At 36.1% G+C, this 27,932-nt stretch overlaps 1 protein-coding gene and 1 long non-coding RNA gene across 5 annotated transcripts; one reads left to right on the top strand and one right to left on the bottom strand.

Moving 5' to 3' along the window:
• Positions 1–19,110: 19,110 nt before the first annotated feature.
• On the top strand, positions 19,111–25,805 carry LOC111789037. Of its 4 annotated transcripts, none has more exons than XR_002814255.1 (4): positions 19,111–19,167; positions 23,174–24,956; positions 25,042–25,138; positions 25,624–25,805. It is a non-coding gene; the product is annotated as an uncharacterized LOC111789037 (long non-coding RNA). The 4 variants fall into 4 exon arrangements; XR_002814256.1 differs by lacking the exon at positions 19,111–19,167 and adding an exon at positions 20,977–21,386; XR_002814257.1 differs by lacking the exon at positions 19,111–19,167 and having other exon boundaries at positions 22,098–23,361; positions 23,759–24,956.
• Positions 25,806–25,962: 157 nt separating this feature from the next.
• On the bottom strand, positions 25,963–27,531 carry LOC111789293 (probable indole-3-pyruvate monooxygenase YUCCA11). Its single transcript, XM_023670012.1, has 4 exons — positions 26,920–27,531; positions 26,558–26,791; positions 26,333–26,455; positions 25,963–26,243 (listed from the first exon to the last, which is right to left on the bottom strand). The coding sequence occupies exons 1-4, from the start codon at positions 27,529–27,531 to the stop codon at positions 26,073–26,075; spliced, it is 1,140 nt and encodes a 379-aa protein (XP_023525780.1). The 3' UTR covers positions 25,963–26,072.
• Between the last annotated feature and the right edge of the window lie 401 nt (positions 27,532–27,932).

Raw genomic sequence — 27,932 nt, forward strand, 5'->3', positions numbered from 1 at the left:
AGAAACAGCTATCCAATAAGATTTTTCTAGATTGAACTCCAATGAGGAAAACAATCTCCGACGAACTTTGGAGGTGAATAACTTAAACTACAATTCACTAGAAGGTATGAAATCAATCCCTAGCTTTTCCCTGTAACATCATCTTTATGTTTCATAAAGAAATCGAGGGAAGAAATGTCGTGATGGCATCTTTATGTTTTAGGTGATGGCGATGTTGGTTGCAGTCGTCTTCTTCCTTCTAGAGGAAGCAAACAATGACGTGGTCGATTCAATTGAACTGACCGACCATGTCAACCTAAAACTCGAACATCCCTTGATTTTTCTTAATTTTAACCCTCTTCCATAACGGTTCTAATGAAAAATTTATGATTCTAGATACTAGACACTCTAAGAATTCTTTCAAAGAAAACTTGAAGTAATTCGGATATCAGAAGCTCAAGAATGGAAGTCTCGAACGTTAACGACGAGGTAAGTAGCCACCTTGAACTTTTATTAAGAAATACTTGTATGAATCAGTTATATGAATTAAGCAAATATGAAAGAAAAACACCAAGAAACAAACATAAAATAATATATGGCATAACAAGTCAACATGATATTTCGTAATATAGTATATCTCATAATGACAACATAAAATAACATAATGAATTCCATAACATGACAAACTCACATCACATCAATAACATAATAAGCCGACATTAAACAATCACATGACACAACATATGTAGGGACCATAGTGGTCTGCTAACCTCAAATACCCCTAAGAATATCAAAATCGACTCCGAGACGATAAAAAAGGGTAGGAAAGGGTTTCGAGACTACAAATTGAGCCGTCTAAGTCGAGGAAAATAGGTTAGAGCCACAAATTTGAGTTGTTGAGCCAAGGGAAATAGACTGGAGCCGCAAACCCGAGGCTGAGCCACACTCGATGAAGCTGCGTAAGGGCTCCGGATAGGATAGGTGCACAAGGCGGCTGGAAGCTGGTCGAGGTGCAGATTCAAGTCGAGTAGGATATGGGTTGGTTGGATCGGGTTTTTGGGTCAGTACGTGTATGTGCCAGGTTGGATATGGGCTAAGTGGATCGCGTGTCTGGGGCAAGTGGGCTGAACTGAGCTACACGCAGTCACTGGGTTGCACTTGAGGAGTGGGCTGAGTCTGTAGCACACGTGGGCTAGGCCTCGGCTGAAAGGTTGGGCCTATGCTTCAATTTTTTAATTTTAGGTCCGGTTCCGAACCAACTGTTCAGCAACTTTTTGGTTGGTCGGTTGGACGTGCGGAAATGGGTTCTCCCAACTCAGGTTCTTTGTGTTCATGTAGATCGAGTTCTTTGAATAGGAATTTGAGATCTCTAACGACGTTTTTGTAGTTGAGATTTGGGGACGGTGAAGAATAGTTGTGAGCGGGGAGCCGAAGATATTCTACATTTACGACATCACCTCTTTGTAGACTCGTGTTTCTAAAATTTATTTCAAGCGTCTCTAGCACACACATTCTGTGTCTTTGTGCAATTAAATGAATATTAATCCACCATTCAATTTCCGTACAATAAGTAAATTTTGACCCTTCATTTATCACTGTTAAATTTAATAACTTACCTCCATACAAATTTTATTTATGATCTACACTTAATTTCCTCAATTTTTCATTCTACACTACAAATTTATTTCTGTACCACTCTTAACTCAACTACATTTATAACATCTTATTTTCTTTTCAAATTTTTAAATTTATTAATTTTTTTTTTTAATAAAAATGTGTCGTTCAAATCCCATCAGCTTGGTTATATACGTAAAAAGATACTATCAAGTAAAACCACGAAAGTTTATGCTCAAAGGGTACAATATCATACAATAGTATTAGAGTCATGCCCTTATTTTAAATCAAACTTGTCAATATAATCCTCAAGTGTATAGTCATAATAACTCAGATGTTATGAGTCTCGAAGGGGTAGGATCATAGTGAAAATCTATGGTAGAGCTCTATTGGACTAGTAATGTGTTCTAAAGAAGTGGGGTCGTCTAGATAGTACTAGACAGATTCACATATGACAATGTGTTTTTGTTCGAAGGGAGGATTGTGGAGTCCCACGTTAAGAAAAACGTCAGAAAGGGTAAATAATTTTTTTTTTTTAAAAAAAAAATGAAATGGGTAGGTGAAAGTAGATAAAAAGGAAGGCATGAATAAGGGTGAGATTTGAATTAAGAGTACACAAATTTGGTGGAAGTGAGGTCAAGAAGTGAATAGTTTGGCATTGAAAGAATTGAAGACAAAGTAGTACTTCAAATTTAGTGGTTCCCAAACTTTTAAACACTGTTTTTATTCAATTCTCTTCAACAACATTAACATCCCATCTACATCTTGCCTACCTAACATTAACGTCCATCGTTACAATTGCAAAATCTATCTACGTCATACCTACGTCAAAAAACGTCGTGTCAGAAAATCTAAATAAGTGTAAAGAAAAGCGTTTTACAATTGATATATAGTTCCGCGGAAAGTGTCTATCAATAAACACGTTCTTTTAAGTTTTGAATTATTATGATTAGAGTAGGGCTAAATTAGGTGTAGTAGGCTTGGTTAAATTGTCAAACAGAGAAGTAAGTGGATGTGGAGATTCTAAACTAGGGTTTAAAATTGAGCATGCCACGAGTTTTACTAATGCACTAACCATACGAACGAAATGGGTTTAAAATTGAGCATGCCACGAGTTTTACTAATGCACTAACCATATGAACGAAATAACATTATAATTCAAAATTTAGGAATGTATTTTTTTAGAAACGTCTTCGGTGGAATGAAATTGTATGTTTAATAAATAACACGTAACTTGTAACCTCTAATTCTATGTTATTAAATTATTATGATAGTTGTATGAATTATATGATATATGTGCTTCCATGTATGTTCGAGTATGACTAATATGCTGACATGTTTATGTTTATGTCTTGCGAGATGTCATGATGAACAATGTACTATAAGCATTTTGAAACACTACGAATATGCATGTATGACTTGTAAGAAATTTAATTCATGAAGTATTATGAACGTCATTTCATTGAACCATAATTAGATCTCATATATACATATTGATGTTCATATTGTAACGATTTGAGTTAAAAAGAAAATTCAAATCTTGTTAGAAAATCGTGAGATTTTCGGCCAGGCGATATTCTCGCCAGTAACCAACCACCCACAACCTTTCGTAACCTCATCTCACGCCCCTCATTCACACATTCATTCATGCCTTCATTCGCAACCCACACATATGGATTAATATGCCCAGATATGGATATGCCCTAAGCACGTGATATGGATTAATATTTGTGAGATTTAACGTCAAAGTATAGTGCTCGATACAACTACTGAGTAATTACTAACATCGGCCAAAGCCAACCAAGTAAGTGATCTTACGATTGGAGTTAGATAATTGTATGATGTTTGATGGTGCATGCTTCATGGCCCTTGCATGCACCATATTATTTTATGCTATACTTGTATGTTCTCTGTATTGACATATGATGTTATGAAATGTTATGTATGTGATGTTATGTTTTGTCGTATAAAGTTATGTGATAGATTATGTGACGACGGTCATATATATGATGCATATATGAAGTATGTCATGGATGAAAGGAGAAAGGGAATAATGTTAATGTTATGTTATGAATGAAAATCATGTGGACCTCATGCATGTATGTATGTCATGTGTATCAGAATACTTTTTTGTTATGCTATGTTAATATGGCCGTGTACCTTCGATATTTATATTCGCCATGATATCATGCAAGCCTTTTGTTAAGAATATTTAGTACTAAATTATAGTTTACCATATATATCATATTTGATATTTTATTATAGCCAAATATCTCCTTACTATGGGTAGCTTCCCATTTATTACTATTTTCATATCCTTGTAATTTATTTAATTATAAATAGAGAACTTTCATACATCATTTAGGTGTGATGTATTAAGCAAACATTCTCACCTTTTCTTTTTCGTGGCGTCCGATTGTTAAGCGTTGTGTCTGACCAAGTTAGGGCCAAGGGGCACGTATACGAGCTCGCCCGTGGGTCCATGTATGGAGAAGTACCGCACATCCAACCTTGTACAGAACTAGAAAGAGCCTAAGATCATATTAAATACTTCAAGTCATGTGCTATTCTCATATATTCATAACTTTATTTTAAAAGTATTTAATATGATTTTCCACATAAGTATTTTTACTAATTGGTAAAAAAAATTAGGGCATTATACATATGATCACCGATTATTTTTCCAATATATTATTATAAATATGTACACTCACGATACTATTCATTTTCCTTTCTTTTTTATCCGTTTTCGATAGTACGAACGTTGTACACTAAAAAAAAAAAACCATATATCATTGGGCACTCATAAAAATAATATTTTTTTAACGTTTGTAATCGACAAAAATGAAAGCAATTATTGATGGTAAAAATCGAACAACAGTCTGTTCCTCTTTTCCCTTTTTCCTCCCTTATTTATTTATTATTTATCATTATTCAGGTAGTAGCTGGATGAATCTCATCTACGGTAAAAATTAAGAAAAAGAAAGATGGTTCTCTCTCTTTCTCTCACCAATATGGTAAAAAAAAAAAAAAAAAAAAAAAAAAAAAAAAAAAAAGTAAATAAAATAAATAAATGAGTGCANTAACAAGTTCATATTTTTGGAGGAATACATGAAAAAGAAAACCCAAAAAGAACAAATTGGATAAGGGAAGAAGGTGAGAATGTTGTCGGAGAGAGAGAAAAAAAAACAGGTTTTTGACAGATTTGCGAGGGAGCACACCGGTTGGGTATTGTTGGAAGTGTTGTATGTCTTCATGGAGGGTTGTGTATGAAGATGCTCCACACTCCGATGCTTCCAATACGATGATGGTACCCTTTCAATGGCATGGACACATCTTTTGTCTCTGCCTCTCTGATCGAGTTGTGTGCTTGTGGTGTCTATATATATATATATATATATATAAAGGCGTGGAAATTAATTCTGGTTGGCATCATGGGTGGTGCACTTAAATAACTACACTGTCTTTGGTTAAATAAATAAATGAATAAAAGAGGTGAGAGGTTAAAAGGTTAAAGGTGTGGATCTCTTTTCCCATGGCTTCATATCCTCTAGGTTATAGGCTTCATCTCCTTTTTATTTCTAACTTAATATTATAAAATGATGTAAAATTCACGAGAATAAATGTAACTATACACTATCACAAGTAGTAAGTAGGAAGTAAATTATTGATTCTCTACTCCGAACTTATTTTTTTTTTTTTTTTTTACTTTTGTTGTTCGAAATTGATTGAATTTTTTGTATTATTCAAATGGGTACTGATGATTTTAAACTAATTAAAAAAAAATTATGTAGAGTGTTACTGCTCTCAAATACCAGAGAGCAACAAGAAAATGCTAAAGACATACATGACTTATATTAGTGTGATCGAACCATTTGCTTTTGGTTTCCATTTTTTTTTTCTTTTTATGCGGGATGATCCATGTACGTTAATTTGATACAACAAACACCTCTATACATCAATTACTTTCATGCACCCTATGTATCCCTTTCATATACAGGTATGCATCACTTTCATATATATTAGGTTTACACGTATAACTTTCATGTACTTGGTGTTGAGATTTATGTTCTGAAGTTTCGTAATTTATTATTTAATAATAATTTTTATTATTTTATTTGTGATTTAATATTATACCTTGTTTGAAAATTCAAGATTATTAGTGAAACCTTGTGGTTGACATATTAGAGGACCGTAATAATCTAAATGAGTTATAGTATATAGATAAGGTTGAGTATCTTGTCTTAAACACTATTGATACGACCTACTTTATAATTGTTACAAATGATTTGATCTAAATTCTTTTATGTGGAAACATGTGAGTGCAATGAGCTTGTATAAGATTGAGCCATGAAATATTTTATCTCTCTTTATAAATCTAGTAATTGAGAAGATTAATATTTCACCAGATGACTATATATAGTCCGAACTTAATCGTAATTGAGTTATAAACTCTTACCTACCCGAACTTGTGCGTTTGATTTGCATGGATGAGAATGTCTTAGACAGTGACTCAAAAGCAAATAAAAGAAAAGATAAATAAAGAAAAAGATATGGAAAACTAATAAAATTGAAATTGAAATAAAGATAACAAAACAACACTACAATTAAATACAAAATGCTATCAAATTACAAGGATGAACTGACACTTGTGAATAACCCTTCCGTTACCGCACAATCCTCGAACGCTCCTCTACCTCGATCGACGGTCTGTGAACAATTGAAAAAATAAAAGAGAAAACGGTGAGTATAAAAATATTTAGTAAGCAACCTACTTGTAGGCTTTCCTTACATTCGTATCCTAGTAGGTATCCACGAGCTTTACTCTGGGATCTAGGAAATTCGAATCTAGTCTCTATTGCTATCGAAGTATCTCGGTGCCTTGAAATTCTAAGCGATACTTTAGTTACTCACATACCCACTTTGGCTTCAGAGGAAGTGGTTCATCCTTTTTGGCGTCATACGTCTTATGGACAAAAAATCTCATATTTGGGATAATCTACTTTTCTCTTCTTAGACTTGGTAGCTTATTACGCTCACGTAGTGAATATTAGGCGTCTTGGATTGAGGTACTACTTCATAAAACTACTAATGGGACGATATGATGATTGCTAGCCTAATTGTCATCCATGGAAGGGCTAACTGACAAACACTTCCGCAGAACCATAAACTCACCTTGAGAGGTATGACCCTATGTGCTGGCCAGTTACTGAGTCAACCTATATAGTACTATGCCCCAACTCAGGGCGCGTTTACTGTCGCAACATTTCCACAAGGTAGGGCCACTAGTCGCGGGCCACTAGTCGCCTTGGCAGACTACTCTAACCGGTCTAGGCCTAGCTCAATAGTACTAGTAAACTTATGAGCTAGCTGTAGCACCGTTAAACTGATGACACCATGCATACTACTAACAACTTGAAGAACTACCTTTCTTATTTTTGGATTTTGTGGATGTCTAGTAGATTCTTAGAGACATCTAGGCTGTTTAAAACTCGTATCTTATTTCTAGGACATCTAAGACCAACTCCTCGAGCTAATCCATCCTTTGAGTACACACAGATCTGCTCACAATCCTAAGGTGAAGTGTTTACTAGAAACCTATTGACTTGAGTCAACATGTAAACCGCTATAGCTGTAGTACCCTAAACTTAGCTTAGTTTATGGTGCATGCTTTACTAGGGAGAGTATCTCATCGATTACCATGAGCATGATATGCATATTCTAAAAGTCATCTTGGTCGTATATAGGAGCTGAAGAGGCCAATAGGATTTCTAAGGCAGTTAGGTGGCTTATCGATGACTTTTGGCTCTAGGGTACTTTGTTTTGACTCTTCGAGTCTTTCTTAGTCTGAAAGCACTAGGGTCTAGACCCACTGACTGCTGCTCACAATCCTAAGGTGCTCAATATGTTAGAGGCTTCCTGACCTAAGTCATCGTCTAGCCAACCTAACTCTAGCGCCCTAGTTCTAGCCTTGTGCAGATAACTTCACTTTATAGGAAAAACACACAATCAACAACTCGGAGCTAAACATACTATATAATGCAAACATACAAGCTCAACGAGAAGATAATATTCATCAACTGCCCGAAGTACAAATCAAAATAATCCATTCTTCTTTCTACCACAACTGAAAACAATTAAAATAGTATACATCACAAATCTCATCATAGGGGAAGTTTGGTAATTTTTTACTTCTTACATAGTTTACTTTATCTCTAGGGGCGTAATAGTAATTTTCTTAACTATACATAAAATACATACTCATCTAATAATTACCTTTTCAAGTCCTAAAAATGTACTTTCTAACAATCTAAGGAATGCTTGAATGCTAGCACATCCTAGCGATCCCTACAAATATTACTTGCCTAAAGTTTATGTGATTATTTACTTGGATGACACGTGCTTTCCCAAGCTAGCTCTTATGACTGTTAGGAGTCCCAAAATTTCTGAAGTTTTTTTGGTAGGTCACGCCTCATGGGCCTTGAGCGCAAGCTGGATAAGGGGACACACGCGGCTTCACGTGTAGGTACAATATGCGTTGCCAAAGGAAAATTAACTCTCCAAACACGACACGTGTCAAATGTTGATAGGTTGCTTCCAACACATGTTCTCCAGATCGAGCCCTAGCAACAATGGCTTCCTACGGTTTCTTTTTTTATTTATTATTCTTTACAAATGGTATCAGAGCCAGACACCGGACTATGTGCCAGCGAGGAGGCTGTTCCCAGAAGGAGGGTAGACACGAGATGGTGTGGCAGTAAGGATGCTGGGCCCCGAAGGGGGGTGGATTTGGTGGTGGTCCCACATTGATTGGAGAAAGAAACGAGTGCTAGCAAGGATGCTGGGCCCTGAAGGGGGTGGATTGTGATATCCCTCATTGGTTGGGGAGGAGAACGAAATACCTTTTATAAGGGTGTGGAAACCTTTCTCTAGCAGACGCGTTTTAAAGTCTTGAGGGGAAGCCGGATAGGAAAAGCCCAAACAGGATAATATCTGCTAGCGGTGGGCTTGGGCCGTTATAACTTAGTCGTGTGAAAATCGTAAATTAGATGTATATCGAGCTTCGAGTCACGTTTGTGAGAACACATTTTAGAAAATGTGAGTGAGAAATGAGTTAGAAATAATTTGTAAGGAAGCAATATTATAGGCTAAAAACTAATAAGCAACAACCATAACTTTAATAGCATATAACTCGAGTAGAAAGAACTAACGACTAGTCACATCCTCCAAATATATTTTGGGGCCTTTTAGTCCTAGCAGGTATAGACATGATTGTGATGAATAAACACACACCCCTGTATTGACACGAAAAAAATAGTAACAACCTAACTATATATGAAAGCAAGGTCCAATCTTGATTTCAATTCTATAAAACAAATGTTTTAAAACTAACTTTTAAGAACTAGATGTTAAAATATCATCCCTAACCTAATAGAGTCTAACTCAATTAATTGTATGAGTCAATTGTCTACGTATTTAAGAATAAAAAAAAGAATTGGGTATTTGAGGAACAAAAATATCCGTATCTTAGGAATAAATATTTAAATATTTTAGGAATAAATGTGGTGTAAGTTGTTTAGCCTTTGCTGTAAATACCACACCACCCTATTAAGTTTTTAATCTCAACAATACAGAGTATCTTGTAATCTCTTCTCGATTGATTTTAATAAAAGTGTGAGTGTTTCTAACAAAAGAGTTGTGTTCAAGAACTTGGTATCAGAGCAATGTTGGTATAAATTTTTAAGTCTCTTAAAATTCTTAGTACAATGTGTGGTTGCATCTATGTCTGATCTTCTATATCAGAAACAATATCTTGAGATTATTAGTGAGTTTCTTTGTGTCGTGAGTAGTGCATAACTCTGCAAGTTTTGTATTGAAAAAGTTTGTTTGGTATTGTGTCGTGAGTAGTGCATGCTCTAGGTTTTAGATTTTGTAGACTAGCCTACGATGTAGACTTGGCACGTTCCATGGTCCCAACGTCGATGTCCTGTCACCGTCAGGTACGCCTTGCACAAGATAAGAAAAGAGAAACGTTTTCGAACTCGCATGCATTATTATGTTAATATTACAGAAAGTGGTGTGATATTTCACGTACTTATTTAAGAGTATGATGTGATGTGTTGCATGGTTTGTGATTTTGTTTGCAGTATGATGTGAACTTAGTATATGTGATGTATAGCATAAGTTCATAAGTAATGAGCCGGACTTAAGAGATGCTATCTTGGTTTGTAGAACCATGCTAGCTAGATCACGCGAAAGAGTAAGACGAGGAAGGGGACGACCTCCTATTAGAGGTAGAGGACGAGGTGAGGCTAAAGAGAGCCCACCTTGAGAAGGATCAGAGACAGAGTTTGAATTAGAACCCTTATTGCATGTATGGTCGGCAAGCACCCCTGCAAGGTAGACCTAGTAACTAAGGATAGAGTAAAGAATGGCCAAGTAATAGCAGCTGACCAAACTCTAAGCGTAGACCTAATAGTAGTAAAGATGACCGACTTCAACGTAATACTAGGCATGGATTGACTAGCTTCATACCGTGCTAGTATAGACTGTCGCAAAAAAAAAAAAAAAAAAAAAAAAAAAAAAAAAAAAAAAAAAAAAAAAAAAANAAAAAAAAAAAAAGGTTAGTCCAACAAATTTAATGGCACAAGTACTGGGACTACCCGAAAGGTAGTCATGATGATGAAACCAAAGAGGTTAGTCCAACAAGGCAGTTGGACAATATTAACATGTGTAGTAAACGTAATAGGACAAGAAAAGACCCTAGAAAATGTGCCAACAGTAAACGAGTTCTTGAATGTATTTTCGGACGACCTACTTGGAATACCCCTTTCCTGAGCGGTTGACGTCGTCATCGAACTCGAGCCAGGAACTAGGCCTATTTCCAAAGAACCCTATTGTATGGCGCCAACATAGTTGAAGGAACTCAAGGCACGGTTACAAGACTTACTAGATAAAGGGTTCATTCAACCTAGCGTATCCCCATGGGGTGTGCCAGTGTTGTTTGATTAAGAAGAATGAGGGATCGATGCGTCTGTGCATCGGTTACAGAGAGCTAAACAAGAGATCCATAAAGAACAAATACTTTTTTCCTAGACTAAAAGACTTATTCGATCAACTAAGAGAGGCAACGATATTTTCTAAGATAGATATGTGGTCAGGTTACCATTAAATAAAGAGTAAAGAAAAAGACGTACCAAAGACTGCATTTAGGACAAGGTACGATCACTACGAGTTCGTAATGATGTCATTTGGCCTCACCAATGCCCCAACTGTGTTAATGCAGTTAATGAACCGAGTGTTTAAGGATTGTCTAGATACTTTTGTGATCGTGCTCATTGATGACATCCTAGTGTACTCAAACACAGACATGGAACACCCGAAGCACCTCTGAAAAGTCCTAGCCACCCTCCCTAAGAGAGAACAAGTTGTACGCTAAGTTCTCAAAGTGCGAATTTTGGTTACGACATGTCTCTTTCCTGAAACACGTGGTGTCAAAAGATAGAGTATCCATAGATCCTAGTAAGGTTAAAGCGATCACAAAGTGGGAACGTCCAACTACGGTAACATCAGTACGGAGTTTCTTGGGACTAACGGGATATTATCGAAGGTTCATGCAAGACTTCGCTAGGATAGCCTCGCCTTTGACACAGTTAACGAGAAAAGGGGTACCATTTATATGGAATGATGTTTGTGAGGCAAGCTTCTAGAACTTAAAAGAGAGATCGGTAACCGCCCCAGTACTCACAATACCCGAGAGCTCAGAAGGGTATGTAATATATAGTGACGCATCCAAGAAGGGACTAGGATGTGTGTTAATGCAACACGGTAAAGTTTTTGCATACGCGTCCCGTCAACTAAAAGAATACGAAAAGAATTACCCTACCCACGACCTGGAGTTGGCCGCTGGAGTGTTCGCGCTGAAAATATGGCAACATTACATGTACGGAGAGAACTCAAATTTTTACCGACCATAAGAGTTTAAAATATTTCTTCACCCAGAATGAGTTAAATATGAGGCAGAGAAGGTGACTAGAATTGGTGAAGGACTACGATGTAGATATCCAGTACCACCCTGAAAAAGAAAACGTGGTCGCAGACGCTTTGAGTAAAAAAATGGCCCACTCAGCGGCCCTCATTACAAAGGAAGTAAGGGTACAAAGAGAATTCGAGCGAGCCAACATAGTTGTAGTGACCGAGAGAGTCATAGCACAGCTGGCCAGACTCACAGTGCAACCTACGGTTAGGCAGAGAATTATTACCTCCCAATGAGAGAATCCTAACTTACAGAAAATCCTAGGCCAACTAGACGAAAGTCCGTTAGACGGATTCTTGAAGTCCTTAGATGAAGAACTATTATATCATGGACGCCTATGTATCCTGGCAATAAAGGAGTTAAGGAAAGAGATACTGACGGAAGCTCACAACTTGCCATTTTCCATGCATCCAGGAGGTACTAAGATGTACCAAGATTTAAAACAACATTTCTAGTTGAAGAGCATAAAGAGGGATGTGGTCGGGTTTGTGAGCAAGTGCTTAGTTTGCCAACAAGTGAAAGCTCCTAAACAAAAGACAACAGGGATGTTACAGCCCCTAAGTATACCAGAGTGGAAGTGGGAGAAAATAGCAATGGACTTCTTAGTAGTATTACCCAAAACGCTTAAAGGCTATACAATGATCTGGGTAATTGTCAATAGGTTGACCAAGTCGGTACACTTCTTACCAGGGATAGCCACATATACAGTTGATAACGGGGCGCAACTGTCTGTGAAAGAAATAGTAAGACTACATGGAGTTCGAGTGTCTATAGTGTCGATCGAGATCCACGCTTTATGTCAGCGTTTTGACGCGGACTTCAAAAAGCGTTGGGTACTTAGCTCAATTTTGCACCTTCTTCCACCCCAAAACAGATGGACAATTGGAGTCGCCTAAACGAAATCTTAGAGGACACGCTACGCACTTGCATAATAGGCTTTAAGGAAAGTTGCGTTTTCAAGCCACTATTGGAATGACACCATTCGAGGTCCTGTATGGAAAACGGTGCAGGTCCCCACTATGTTGGGACGAAGTAGGTGAGAGAGAGCTAGTAGGACCCGGGCTGGTCTGAGTCACCAATGAAGCTATCCAAAAAAATCCGAGTGAGGATGCGTCCCGCTCAAAGTAGACAGAAAAATTACTCTGATGTAAGGCCTAAAAGCTTAGAGTTTGAGATTGGCACCCATGGAAGATGTCATGAGGTTTGGACGTAAGGGCAAGTTAAGTCGTAGATTTATCGGACCATTCGAGATTCTCTAGCGGATCGATCTAGTAGCATATAAGTTAGCCCTACTCCCTCCCTCCCTCTCAGGAGTACACGATGTGTTTCACAAGTCGATACTAAAGAAATACATGATGAACCTCATCCACGTAATAGACTACGAGCCCCTTTAGCTCAATGAAGATTTGAGTAATGAGGAAAAACCGATAAGAAACCTAGCTCACGAAGTGAAAGTGCTACGTAATAGGGACATTGCGTTCATTAAGATGTTGTGGTAGAACCACCACACCGAAGAAGCTACGTGAGAGCCTGAGGACGAAATAAGAGTTTGAGACTTTTGAATACGAAATTTTTTTTAGGGGTGTATAATGTAACGATCGAAATTTTTTTAATAAATAAATAAATAATAATAATAATTTAAAAATAAATAAATAAATGATAGTCTCTCTCCACCTTCACCCAAATATCTTTACCCTCCTACAACCTCAAAATGATTTGATAAAAAAAAAAAAAAAAAAAAAAAAAAAAAAAAAAAAAAAAAAAAAAAAAAAAAAAAANGAAAAAAAGTATAGGTAAGTTAGATGTCTTTTCTTTTATATTTTGGAAATGGATATAATTAGATATCTTTTCTAATTGCATCTTCATTCTCTAGGAAAGAAAAGAAAATCATAATTAATGGATGCATACCCATTTTTCAGAGAAAAATTAGAATTGATTGAAAAGGGCTACCATTCATTAGATAGTCATTTTTAGGAAAGAGAAAAAACATCTTTTGTTAATTGGATAGTCATCTAGGAAAGAGAAAAAAACAGAAAGACAAGAGAAACAAATTGGTACAGCATAGGAAGGGAAAAAGGAAGAGGTGAGAAATTATTATTATTTTGTAGCGAGAGAATATGGTATTATAACAAATTATAGTTGTATTTGAATGATTCAAGCATCATGGAATAAGATTGACATGTTTTTAATTTAAGTTTTACTATGCGACAAAATTTAGAAACAATGACAACGTGGAATTCAATTTTTACTGAGACCGTTTTAGAGCCGTATTTCACATTGTTAGTTGGATTATTAATTAAAATGTGAAATATTTGTATGAAAGGTGATGAACGGTGCGATATGAGGTGAACCCCGACAACCTTTAGAGAAGCTCCCGAGGAACGGGAGCTTACGTTAATTAAATAAGGGAATACTTCGGCTAAGGCCAACCAGATAAGTGGCTTACTATAGGATAGACTAAAAATTGTATGAATTATGATGATGTATGAACTGTGTCGTACGATGTCGTATCACATGTATGAGTTATGACGATGTATGAGTTATGATTATGTATGAGTTATGATGCTTGATGATGTGCGTAGTATATATATATTTTGATGAATGACGTACTTGATATGCTTGATGCACTTTATGGCAATATGATGAGTATGATGATTGTGTGACGTTTACCTTAATATGATGATGTTTTCCATATTGAGCATGCTATATGATGATGAGTGTCATATTGCATCATGCCGTTAGATCAACATAGGACACAACCTGATATGAACCACGACCAAGGAATTTCCATACCTCAAGGTCCAATTACAAGGACGAGAACCAAGAAGCTACAACAAACCTTATACAATTATATTCAAGCTATGGTGAGATCATAAAAGGAAATTCTAGAAGACGCTGGAGACCTCCCTTATATGTTGTGCAAAGTTGAGCTTCAAGAAAGAGATGAATTAAATGCACTTTAAGTTGCATTTAATGAACTCCACTGAATTTATGAAACTAGTCCAAAGATGACTAATAAGCACATTTTATTCATTGCATTATTTAATTATAGTTTAACTATTTGTTTGTCATATTTAAGCTAGTTTTAAATATAGGAGTTAAAGGTTATATCGTAACCCAAATAGGTTACTATATTTCACCATTAACTAGCCATTTTAATATGGAGGTTATGGGTATTTCTCATTTACTAGCCCATTTAATTTGGGAGTTACCTATGACATAGGTTAAGGTTGTAAAGACTATATAAAGTCTTCTTTCTTTGATTAGACATGAGATTTTGGAATTAAGAATATAATTTCTATTTTCGCTTTGTTGAGAGCTAAACTTTCTCTACAAATTTTTGTGTTTAGAACTTGCATGTAGAATCATTCAAGTGGTATTGATCAAACTTCTTGTGGAGTGATTCGAATCACAAGTTTCTTTACTCTTGATCTTGATCATCAAGGTAATCCGTTACATACTTTCCCTTGGGTTGATTTCCATATCACAACCCTAAGAGCATGAAAATGATATTAATATAAATATCCACGAGTATGTGTTACCTAGAGTAACAAAGAGATGAGACTAGATGGTTGTTTCAGAAAGAGACAGTATGATGGATTTAGAGGGACCTCATGCATATTGTATGTTCATAAGCATAGAGCTACTTCCCCTAGATATGATGAGTGCGGACGTGCACAGTATGATGATGAGTGCGAATGCGCGTGAGTGCCAATGTGCACAGATAAGGGTGTTCATGAGACGCATGACACTATGGAGTTTCGCTGACCTCCGAACGCCGCTACAGATTAGCTTGACCAAAGGGTCCAGGGGGTGTGCGAGCACCCTGGGGATTCACACTCACACGTGTGAATCGTGTGTAGTGAAGTAGTATATATCCAATTTGTCCGAGACTGGAGGCCACCCTTATGATAATTAGAGATAGGTCCCTAAATCATGATTGCATGTGTTTGCATTTGCATGGCCGCTTATAGTGGGGCCACTTACTGAGTATTCTTCGAAATACTCGAGCCGTGTGCCACATCATTTTTCAAGTAAAGGCAACGCGCACTTGTATGGAGGACGGCGACATCGCGAGCAGTGACTGTAGCACGTGCATGGGGTAGACTCATATTTAAATACCTAGTCTTAAGTTAGAATAAGTGTTTTTGCATTTCATTGTTTTAAATTATTTTATATTTATTTTTATTTTCTCTCAATTTCAGTATTTCGTATTTAAACGCGTAAGACCATGACTGTGTTTTCCAAAGAAGAAGTTGTTTAAAGCATTTTTCAAAGTTTAAGTTATAAATTATGTTCATGTAAGAGTTATATTTCTGTATTAGAGATGAGCATGAGACACTAATAGCGACTCTGAGTATGTGGAAATTTAGGGTCGTTACAGGTATTACTGAGGTATTGTCAACACAATGGGTGATCTCCAAGTCATCGAAAGAATCAAGAAACTCAACAACTAAATACGTGAGCAACATGCATGCTGTCTTATCTATATAGACAAGACCTTTGGGAGGTCGTTAGCAGAAGCTAAACTGTGCCACTTGAGGAAATCTTAATGATACCTTGCACAAATGATGAATAAAATAAGGCAAGGTAATGTTTTCCTTGAAAACCACCGTTGAAGAAGAGAGGCTAGAGAACATTCAAGATCACAAGAAACCGAAAGAAGCATGAGACATGTTCGTGACACTTTTCTTAAAGAAGAACGATACGAGACTGCAACTTTAAGAGAACAAGCTCTCATCAATCTTAAAACGTGACAAAACAATTGCACAATACTTTCATAGGATCAAGTCGATCTGTCAGAAAATTACTTAACTAAATTTGGAGTCCATCATTGAAGAATCTTGAATGAAGGGTGAGGAAGAAGCGTTATACACACGTGAAAGTCAGAGTAACAATAAGTCGTCCACTGATACAGACAACCCTAGATGACATAGAGTTTTCTATCGCGGTGTCCCCGTGTATATTTCTCTTTACATCTTCTCTTTTTTGTTATTTCTATCTCGATCATAACATTTTTTGCACAACTAAAGTATTAGATGTTTGTATACTTTTTAGATAGTAGTGAACATATTCCTTGGATGTATAAGGACTTGAAATTTCTATATATATCATGCTAACTATTTAATATTCGTTTATTACATTTGGCAAATATTTGACCATGAAATCAAACTTTGTTTTCAATTGTAGGAGAATCTAATTGGAAAAGCACTATGAAGGGATAGGGCAAAGTTAGGTTCATTAATTAATTAAACCACCTTTTTAGAGGATAATCCCATGGCTAAAGAGCATAATGCATCAAGCACTAAGGATTCCAAATCAAACACTTTTTCATTTTCCTATGCACCTAATTTATATGCTTTTTGGGAAATCATTACTATATTCCCTTATATATTTTAATCACATTCTTTGAGATCAACATACTAATTCAAGCCATCTTCTTTAGCTACCACTTACCCTCTTTGGAAAATCAATGCCCTACACTTCTTTTAGTCACATGATATTTAATCGTTTTAATGAAATTCAAGCGCTTTAATCGTGTTCTACGATCTTATTTTGATCTAACTATAGTCTAGATATTATAACTTATTAACCCAAAAATAAAAAAGGGGTTAAATCCTTTCTTCGAATTTTTTAGAATGGTTCGTATTAATAGAGATAATATCTATAATTTTGTCTTTTGATCGAGGGCAACACCTAGGCGTGCCGCTTTGATAGCACCATCAACGTGTGAGTATGCTTGCGCGAGAACGTCGACAAGACCCTATCTAGAACACGACGTGACCCATTCTACAGGCGCTCCAGCGTGGGCAGCGACACGTTTAGACCGGCAGCAATGCATTTAGGCCTGCGTCAGCGCATTTCCTCTCACTCTGACACGTCTTTGTGGGCAGGTTGAATGTTGCTTGTGAGACCCAATCAATCCAACAGATGCCCGAGCCATTTTTGGTAACATCCATTGAATTGGTTCGTTTTATTTGTTTTCAAATTGTGATATGATCGTTGCAGCCTTTTGTTAGTTTCGAACTGACCCAACAAGCTTTTGGGACGACATTTGAATAAGAACTAGTTAGTATCTCTTACTTAAATTGAGCCCAACCAGTTTTTAAATTATCATTAATTCTAATTTTCTAAATTATAAGTTAACGTATATATCATATTTGATATTTTATTATACGTAAATATTTAGATATTTGTTTCTTTCTATGTACTGTTGTTTTCATTTATTACTCTTCCCATGTCCTCGTAATTTATTTGATTATAAATAGATAACTTTCACATCATTCACGTGTAGTAGATTAAACAAACATTGTCATGGTATCATAGCCCTTTCGGTTTTTTCAATGGCTTTTGAATCCTCTATTATTCTTCCCCACCACCATTGCTGGCTTTGACGCCGCAGAGGTAGTCTCCATGGCTGCCACAAGCGAAGTCGATTGATTACTCTTCGACTCCACCCTTTTGACCTTCAAATCACCATTTGCCATATTCTGTACATACAACCTCACCTTCTCCAACCCAATTGGTTTCCCCTTAGCCAACATAACCTCTCTCATTTTCTTCTCAATCGGCTCTTCATCCTTCACAGAAACCCTAACCTCAAAATCCTCATAGCGTTCTCATCGAAAATATACAGAATCTCGAGAAACATATCGACCTTTTGCAGAGATTTACCTTTTGAATCTGGATGCTGCACTGGCCTCTTCGCCAACCAAGTCGTCGTCGCCCTTCTCGCCAAAATTGGCTTCTTCGCCCAATGTGGTGACTCTTTTGACTTCAGCATTGTCTTTGTCCCTTGCTCTAAGTTTCTCCCTTCTACTTCTTGGGTTAGACATATTCTCGCCAGAGCCAAGACAGCATCGTCGCTGAGCGACGATCCCTCTTGATGGGTTAGACATATTCTCGCCGAAACCAAGGTAGCATCGCCACTGAGCGTCGATCCCTCTACAATTTTCGATGGGCAAGAAAGTGTTTCTCTACGCCTCCTCCAAACCAGGTTATAGACATCTTCACGAAAAGTGTTTCTCGACCTCTCTTTGAATTTTTTAGATCCAAGCTTCACATTCGCTCAAATTTTATGCTCAGCTTGCAGGGGTGTCAAAGATATTTAATACTAAATTATAGTTTACCATATATATCATATTTGATATTTTATTAGAGGTGAATATATAAATATTTGTCTTCTTACCATAGGTATCTTCCCATATATTATTTTTCTATTTATTAATCTTTTTATATCCTCCTAATTTATTTGATTATAAATAAATAACTTACCCTCAGTCAAATAATATAAATATTCATGAAAAATAATTATAACATAGAACGTTGGAAACTAGTCTAAAATAAATACAGGAATTTCTGTAGTTTTGGGCCAAATGTTTTAAGCTCACAGGCCCAAGACCAGGCCCATATCTATGATTTGGGCCTTCATTTCATCTCTGTTGCATACTAGGGCTTTTCAGCAGGTTTCTCCGCCGCCAATCTCGCAGTGGGCAGTTCACAGCAAAATCCATCGCAGAGCTCTCTATAAAATCCAGGTTAAAGCGACTTGCCCTAAATCTTCTGTATTCCGTCCTTCCAAGCCTTTATGTGTTTTGCCGTCGTCTTCCTCTGTTTGGGTTCTTGATGTTTGTTGATTGTGGCTATGGATTCTTAGGGTTTTGTTTTATTTTTCTTGTTTACTTGCTGCGTAAGATTGGTAACTTCAATTATGCCCAATGATGGAAAACATTGTTTATTGAGCGGCTGCAGATGGCTTAGTTCGTCATTAGCCTTTGCTTATCTCCATCTCCATCATCACCTCCTCATTCGTTCTTTCCATACATATAATTCCACACACGTCACTACTGGTAAAGGCTTTTGATGAACGAATGTCGTTTGCTTTATGCCGTGCGTGATTCATTTAAGCTATGAGATCTGAGGGCTTTGGTTCTAACTGCTTTCTTGAATGCAGCTCAATTCTTTTTGTTTCCTAAATTTATTTTTTCTTTGTTTCAAGCTTTGTTGTTGTTATTTTATTGTATTGCTTGTTTCCTTGGATTCTATACCGACTTCGAGAATTTAGGGCAACTTGTGGAATATGATTGGTATTTGCACTGGATTTGGGGCAGTTTCTTGCTGTATTTCTTGTAAAAATGCAGCCTTGGAAGAAGATTAATTCAACCCATTTGAAATTATTTTTTTCTACAATTTAGAAGTTAGTATCTTTGTCTTGCTTTATGTTGCTTAATATGTTTTCTAGTTTGTTGTCTGTTGTTTGGTTCTGTTGTTTCCTGTTTCTTTTGCGGACTCTGTTTCCTTCCTTTGAATCGTCCTACTCATAAACTATGTATTCCCATGTTTGTGATTTCTAATTTATAAGAAAATTTATTTCTCCAAATTCATAATCAAAAACCTTATACTTCTGCATAATCCTTTTAGTTTCTGTGATTCTGACCCTTGCTAAGTCTGATCTCCTTTTGATTGATGCTTTTGTTTTTTAAATCTTCATAATGTTGTAGTGTTTCGAATTTATCTCATCAATGACAATGGATTTCATCATCACTCCCCTCAAATTCTTCATGGTCAAATGTTTTACCATCTGCTTTCAGCTGTATGCATAGCTATACGTTTCTTATAATTAAATTCATTGTCTGGAATACCTATTTTTTAACAATTAAGAGGCCTTGCAAATCCATGGAAGAGAGAGGAGCCAATGTTATGTTCTTTTTACAACATTGATTGCAAAACAAATGGAAATGGGATTGGAATTCGCCTATCTTCAGATTTGGCTTCAAAAGAACAATCAATCGATAATTATATGATACTGATACCTTTTTAATAGTATTTTGAGTTGCAATATATATAGTTTTACTTCAGAAAAATTTAGGGACAAAGAAAAATACTCTTAAAATTTTGAAGAAAATTGTGTGTTAGTCGTAGGGAAATGTTGGTGAAGGAAGAAAAGCTTAATTTTTCAGTAGATTTTGAGCTGTAAACAAAAAGAGAAATCCGTAGTTTCGAATTCTAAATGTCAGTAACCTTGATAAAATGCAGATTCGGTTTGATATATGAATATTGTTTTTAACATTTAATTCAAATATTTTTCATTTATTATACCTAATAAAGTAATTTCTGGAAAGTTGATGGATGGCCAAATTGGTGAGTAAAAAATGGGGAAAGAGTTAATCAGCATAAAAAATTCAATAATGAAACCAAATTCTATTATATCTCAGAATATCAGTGTAATTTTTTGCGTTTTTCATACCAAAAATTTCAATAATATCGTTAAATATATTAGGTTCAAAGACGAATAAAAAAGATATATAGTTGAACACTGTTTGAGGTACGAAAAGTAGCATTTTTTACTTTAACTCGGCTGCGAACCCGAGGCTCCGGTGCTATGATAGCACAGTTCTATCTGACCCTTCAAAAGCCATATTTATGTATTTTGTTCCTCTCTTCCATCGTTTCTTGGGGCTTCCTTTAGTTTCCCTTCCTCGATTAATCTAGTCGTGGCAGTCCGGAGAGATAAGACAAACAACTCAATTTCCCCCATTTTTGGCAAACATACCCCTTGTTAATCTCTTGCTGTCCCCTCTGTTCATCGTTAATCACCCTTTACTCCCCCCTTCACTGCCTTCTGGCATTTACTAAGGGATTTTCGTGAACCCCATTTCGTCTATTCCATGGATGATTTAGTTTACGCTATTAGGGCTGAGGGCTTCTCTTATTTATGGAGTTGATCTCAACTATTTCACCCAGAGTCTTTGTGGGTGTGCGTTAATTTCATTTCTTTTTTCTCCCTTGCATGCCCAGATTTCATAGTACTAAGCACTCTGGTTATTTTAATGGTTTTTGTATTTGTTGGGGTTTGCCTAAAATGGGTTAGTTTCAGTTGTCAATGTGTCGATCATTCATGTTTTGGATTTTCTTTTGTTTTTATTAACTGGGTCCTGGCTTAATGGCAAGTCCTACCTAGATTTGCTTATATTTGTTTGTTTTATGCTGTTGATTAGGATTTAGTAAATCTGTTTGGAGGTATTACGAATTATATGTGTGAGGTGAGTGATGCTTAGGATGCTGAATCTGATCCCTCTAAACTTGATTTTGTTTCTAGTCATTTGTTTAATTTATATGTTCTTCATTGTTCATTTGCAGTATATGCATTTGAAGCGTATCTGTTTATTGTTCTTTATGAAGTATCCAGTCATAATTCATTTGGATTAAATAGCCACGGTTTTATTATTTATTATTATTTGTTTTTCTAATTTCAGGATAGCATTTTTGTTCGTTTTTTTCTTTTTTTTTTTTTTTTNGATTAAATAGCCACGGTTTTATTATTTATTATTATTTGTTTTTCTAATTTCAGGATAGCATTTTTGTTCGTTTTTTTCTTTTTTTTTTCTTCTGTAATTTCAATTGCTCACAATGTACTTCATATGGAGACAATGGAAGTAAAGTAAATTTCTTCCCACACAANTCCTGTTTTTGTACTAAATTTTTTAAGTTAGCTTGTTTCTCAACGTTTTAATCTTGTACATGCAAATAGGATTGTTTTCTTTTAAATGATCTAATTTCTAAATGATTCTCATATGTAACAACTGTGATCTGAAATTTTTGTTTTGCTTGTTTTAGTATCTTGATTATTGATCTCTATGTTCGCATTTTTCCACTGTTCATCAGAAAATTGCACCTGCCCAATGATGGAGAAACTCATTTCTCGAGTTGTTAAGTTGATTCTTATCACAAGCCTTTGCCCTCATCCACAACTCTCTTTCTCTCTCTCTCACTCTCTCTCTTTCTTCAAACACAAACCCATCCAATCTATCTGTCTTTTCCCAATATATTTGCCTTCTCTTTTGGTAAATTATTATAGTGGCTGTTGCTGTGTAGAGGTAGTGATGAAAATCAATTTTAACTGAGGGCATTTTCCCATACTCTCTGATCTTAAAGGTTCACTGAATTGTTTTATTAATTTTCTTTCCCAGTTTGCACGATTTAACTTTAAAGTGACGATTTAGTTTCAAGAATGACATCAAATATTGAAACATCTAATTTTGAAGTGCAAGGAACTTGTGCATAAAGTTATTTTTTGTTCTCCAAATCTTATTTCGAGACAATTTTTTTTTTAATTTAATCAATTTTGGCTAACCATCATGTGTTGACTTAGTGGGCATAAAGGCCCGGGAGAAATAAGAGAATTGGTGGTCACCTATCTAAGATTTAGTATCTTACGCGTTTCTTATCAACCAATGTAACAGAGTTAGGTGGTGTTTTGGTGAAATTAGTCGAGATGCATGAGAGTTGGCTTGGACACTCGTTGATATAATTTTTTTTAATCCATTCTGGTTTATATGCAAGCATTATAAATTTTTTTTTGATATCAGCTGTTAAATATTTTTATATAGTTTAACACAAGTGTTTGACCACCATTTTTCCAATTCCAATACCAGATTTTATATATATGTTGCATAAGTTTTCGGTTTTTCTTTTGAAGTGATCTTTAAGAAGGGTTGTCCATTCTTTTGAATGCTTGTAGCTTCATTAGTTGGTTTTTTTTAGGTCATTGCAGCAAGGTGGGAGAGTGTCACATAGGCTGGTTATATATGGCCAATTTAAAGAGGCTGATATTCAATATAGAGCTTTTGGGTTCTAAAGTTATGGTAGCACCTCGAACCGTTCACGCCTGACATAAATTTAATGATTAGGACCTAAAAGCATTCTTTCCCCAAGTACATGGATCGAAACAGGTAAAGGTGAAAGTTCAGGATCATGATAAATTTTGAATCTTTGTTTCTTTCTGAATTAGTGATTCTTCTATCCTTTTGTTTTCAATATTTTGTTTTTATTCATGATATGCTGTCGCTATTTATAGACATGAATATATGATAATATACGTGACTTTTATATTGGGTGTAAAGTCATTTGTCTTTACAAATCTCATACACAATCACTTGACTTCATAATATTTGACATTATAAAATTGGGTTTGGCTTGAACTCATGGTCATAAAGATTTCTAGATTTTACTGTATTTCTTTCTTCTTATTATAATTGTTTTTTAATGTGCATATATATAGATATATATAAATTGGTGGGGGTGGGATGCGCTTCTGATTAGGTTGGTTCGTTTGAATTGTATTTTCAGAGATGTGCTGATTGTATGGTATTTGGACCTTTTTGTATGAAGAAATTGGCTTTGCTTTAAAAGTTTCATCTGCCCGATGATGGAATTCACTGATTAGAGCAGATACTGATGATCTTCATTATAAGCCTTTGCCATTAGCCAACTCACACATAATCTGTCTGTCTGTGTCTCTCTCTCTCTCTCTATCTCTCTCTATCTCTCTATCTATCTGCCTATCTGATAATCCATATATCTGATTTCTTCTTTTTCTTCTTTTTTGTGAGTGGTTAAGGATGTGCAGAGGCTAGTAATGAAAATCAAATACATCTAGAAATGATGAAGTATGATTATGATATCTGAGGGCATCTTGGAAATGGTTAATCTACATGAAACTGTAACTGATGTTGTAGTCAGATTTTACAGAAGTAGTGTATTTGTGAATTGTGTTTATCAATTAAAAACACGTTTTTAAAAAATTCTTCTTAATGACTTTGTAATTTTGTTTGAAATTTTAACTAGATTTATATTCTGCCTTATAAGTTACTTCAAAAATTTTCTCTAAACTCCCAGCTGTTCTAGGACACCTATATTACTTCATGTGACCCTATTTTTTGTAGTCATCAATGGTGAAGGTATATGAACAGAAAAGGTGTAAATGCCAGCCTTTTGTGGGATAGTTTATTAGGAAAGTTAATAAGCATGAAATATGCTATGCTATTAAATTATGAAATGTTGATAATGATAAAGAGAACAATTTAAGGTGTAGGAATCTGCATATTATTGATTAGTGTTTGCATCTTGAAATTGCCTGTGCCCGATGATGGAAAAACTCGTGCTCTGAAGCATTTGCATTGATTTCTAGTACTAGCCTTTGCCCTCAACCATAACTCTTTCTCTCTCTCTTTCTCAAACTCTACAAACACATACATGCATACATATATATATATATACATTATACGCTTTCCATTTCCTTTCTTTTCTTTTATAGTGGCTGTAGATGAGTAGAGGCTAGTATGCGAATGAAATGCAAGCATTGTCAATGAGGAATTAAGCTATGAGTTCTGAGGGCATTGTCATCCTGTGTTTGGTTTTAATGCATTACCTGTTATCCTTATTGTAGACGTAGTGTTTGCTTGGTGCTCTCTGTGATGGTAATTGCATCTGCCTAAATGGGAATGTGTGAGTTGTATAGTTGTATAGTGCCCATTTGATAACTGAGGTACGAGTCAATGTCTTTTCTCAAGCCTTAGATGCTCGATTGTGGCCATGAGGTCTTTGGTATCTTAAAGTGTATTTTCTTTTAGGTTACACAAATTATGCGTGCTCTGGTAAAGCTTCATTGATTCTTGCATCTGCCCAAATGGAATGTGTTAATTGTATAGCGCCCATTTGATAACTAAGGTATGAGTCAATGTCCTTACTCTGCGCTCTTTGCCCTTTCGAGCCCTTGCATGCTTCCTTTTGGGAGATTATACTAATAGTGCTGTCTTTGCTATGTGTTTGTTGCCTTTTGAAGTCACACACACACACAAACACACACACACACACACACACACACACACACAAGGGATTTATTTGATTTGAGTGTTGTTTTCCTGTTGGCTTGTGTGATCATCACCTTGACCCATGAGGGAAAGCTCATGGGTGAGCATCTGTGTAATGCCTCGAGTTTTAGGTAGGGTAAAATTTTACGGATCGTGCTATGATTGTGTGACAATTGCCTTCGAGCAAGTTAGCCAACTTAAATGCACAAATGATCTATGATTTATTCTTTGCCATGTTCTTATAAACTGGCAGAAAACCAAGAATCAATCATGCCTAGAAAACATTTTATGCTACAAAAATCTCCTTTTGAGTACTAACACTGAAGAGTCAATCATGGGCAGGAAACCAAGACAACACTCCAACCTCTGTGAAAATAACAACTTATTCAGAACTTTCAGGCTTTGAATTGAGAAGAACAGCCAAAACATGATGTCTGAGTTCATAGATTTGCTTGGATTTAAGAACAACTTTGACAACAATTGTTCTTGTCTTTAATTGTTAATTATATATAAACATTTGTACATCTTCTTAGCCCACTTGTAGTAGCTCAATTTATAATTAATTAATTTTGGTTTGTTCTGGTTGTTTAAATGGTTTAAAAATTTGTTTATTTATTTTTAAATATTTAATTATAATTTACAACATAGTTGATATATTTTGAAAATAATAAATAATAAAAAATTAATTATTAAATAAAAATAAAATAACAATATTACAACACCTCCACCCCTGCATGACAGGTCGAACATTAAGAACACCCAAACCTCAACACCATCGTGTTGTTCATATCTCAAGCTGCCAATGTTGCTATATCCCTTGCGATGTTCTGTGCATCATTTGAAATCCCAAGCAACCCTTGCTTTCCAAATCCTGCACAGTACAACCCATCTTCTCCCTTCCAATGATTTGGTGGCCTTTGCTTTGGAAACCCATCTTCCTCATTGAACTGCCCCTTCTCATCCTATCAAATGTTTCATAAAATTGCTTCAAACCCCTTTCATATTTCATGTTTTCAATCATCAACAACAGCGTTTTTTTACCACCCCTTACCTCCAGCCAATTCAGCACCGTGCTCTTGTACCCCGTCGCAAAAATTATCGCATCGAAGTAGTTCACAATGCCGTATGCAAACCTCACATGGTCTTCGTTTACGCATGTTATCGATGGAAGAACCTGAAACAAAATAACATTTGATCAACCAGGTAATCTGAATCCAAAACGTTTACGAGAGATGAACTGACTAGGGTTACGGGTTACGATATAGAACTTTTGCACCTTGATCTCTCCTTTCTTGATTCTGTTCATGCATCCAACATCAATGGTGGGGGAACGACCAGTTTTGGCTTTGATAAGAAAAGGGCCTCCTTTGGGCCTACGAATCCCATACTTGGATGAATTTCCATACTTCATCTTTGCAAGATTAATGCAGATTGGATCCACAACCTTGCATGGAAGATATTTCAATAAAAACATCCCTACCCGAACGATGTCTTTCGTTAACACGTGGACCTGCCCGACACAATAAAACACTAATTTTTAGATCTAACTCAACCCAAATGATACCAAATTGGGATGATAACTCCCCCGTCAAGATTCATGAATCGGGTAAGAAAAACATGAAGAAAGGAGATAACTACCGGGCTCCGAACGACGATGGAAGTATTTGCAGCATAATTAGACAAATCATAAGCAATCTCCATGCCAGAATTCCCACATCCAACAACCAAAACATCCTTACCTCTAAACCTCTCTCCATTCTCATACCCACTTGAATGCAAAACCTCACCATGGAAGCTCTTCAATCCAGGAACATCCGGCAAAAACCCCTCACTATTCTCCCCACTGGCAGCCACGAGATACCTACAAACATACCTCTCTTCCACACCACTACCCTTGTTATTCACCACCACCATCCACTTCCCCTCCACCTTGTCGTACCAAGCTCGTTCCACGCTCCGACAACACCGCGGTTCGATCCCGAAACACGACATGTAGTTATCCAAATAAGCAATGAAATCCAACCGGGAAATGTAGGTTGGTGCATTGTGTGGGAATGGCATGTAAGGAAGTTGACAATAGGGTTTGGCTAAATGAAGCTTCAACCTGTCATAAGCCCTTTTTCGCCATAGAGAAGCGCAGCAATCGTCTCTTTCGAGTACGATGTTATGTATCGAAAGACGGTTGAGGCATGCCGCCGTTGCAAGCCCCGCCGGACCACCGCCCACGATCACCACCTGCGTTTCTTCCATGGCGAAACAATTAAGGGCTTCTAGGATGGAGGGTGTGGCTTACTCTTTGCCCATCAAAATTAACACACCTTTGGGTGTTTATATATGTTATGAGAATTAGACAAATTTTGTTACATTATCAAATTTAGGTTGTCGCAATTATTAATAGCCATAAAAAATAAAATAAAATAAAAAATTGAAGAAGAAAATAAAAAATTGTGGTTTAAGTAGTTTTCTTAAAATAGATTTATCCATAAACAACGTTGTTCAACTGCTAAAAACATCATCGTTGAATAGGTTTCGAAATCTGTTTTTAAGAATCTTAATTAATTAGTTTCCTTTTTGTTATCGAAATTAAATTTATAATTTATTACTTATTAATAATTATACTATAAAAAAGATTTAGTTCTCATGTCGGGCTT

This window comes from Cucurbita pepo, chromosome LG02, assembly GCF_002806865.2.
Source record: "Cucurbita pepo subsp. pepo cultivar mu-cu-16 chromosome LG02, ASM280686v2, whole genome shotgun sequence".
NCBI lineage: Eukaryota > Viridiplantae > Streptophyta > Magnoliopsida > Cucurbitales > Cucurbitaceae > Cucurbita > Cucurbita pepo.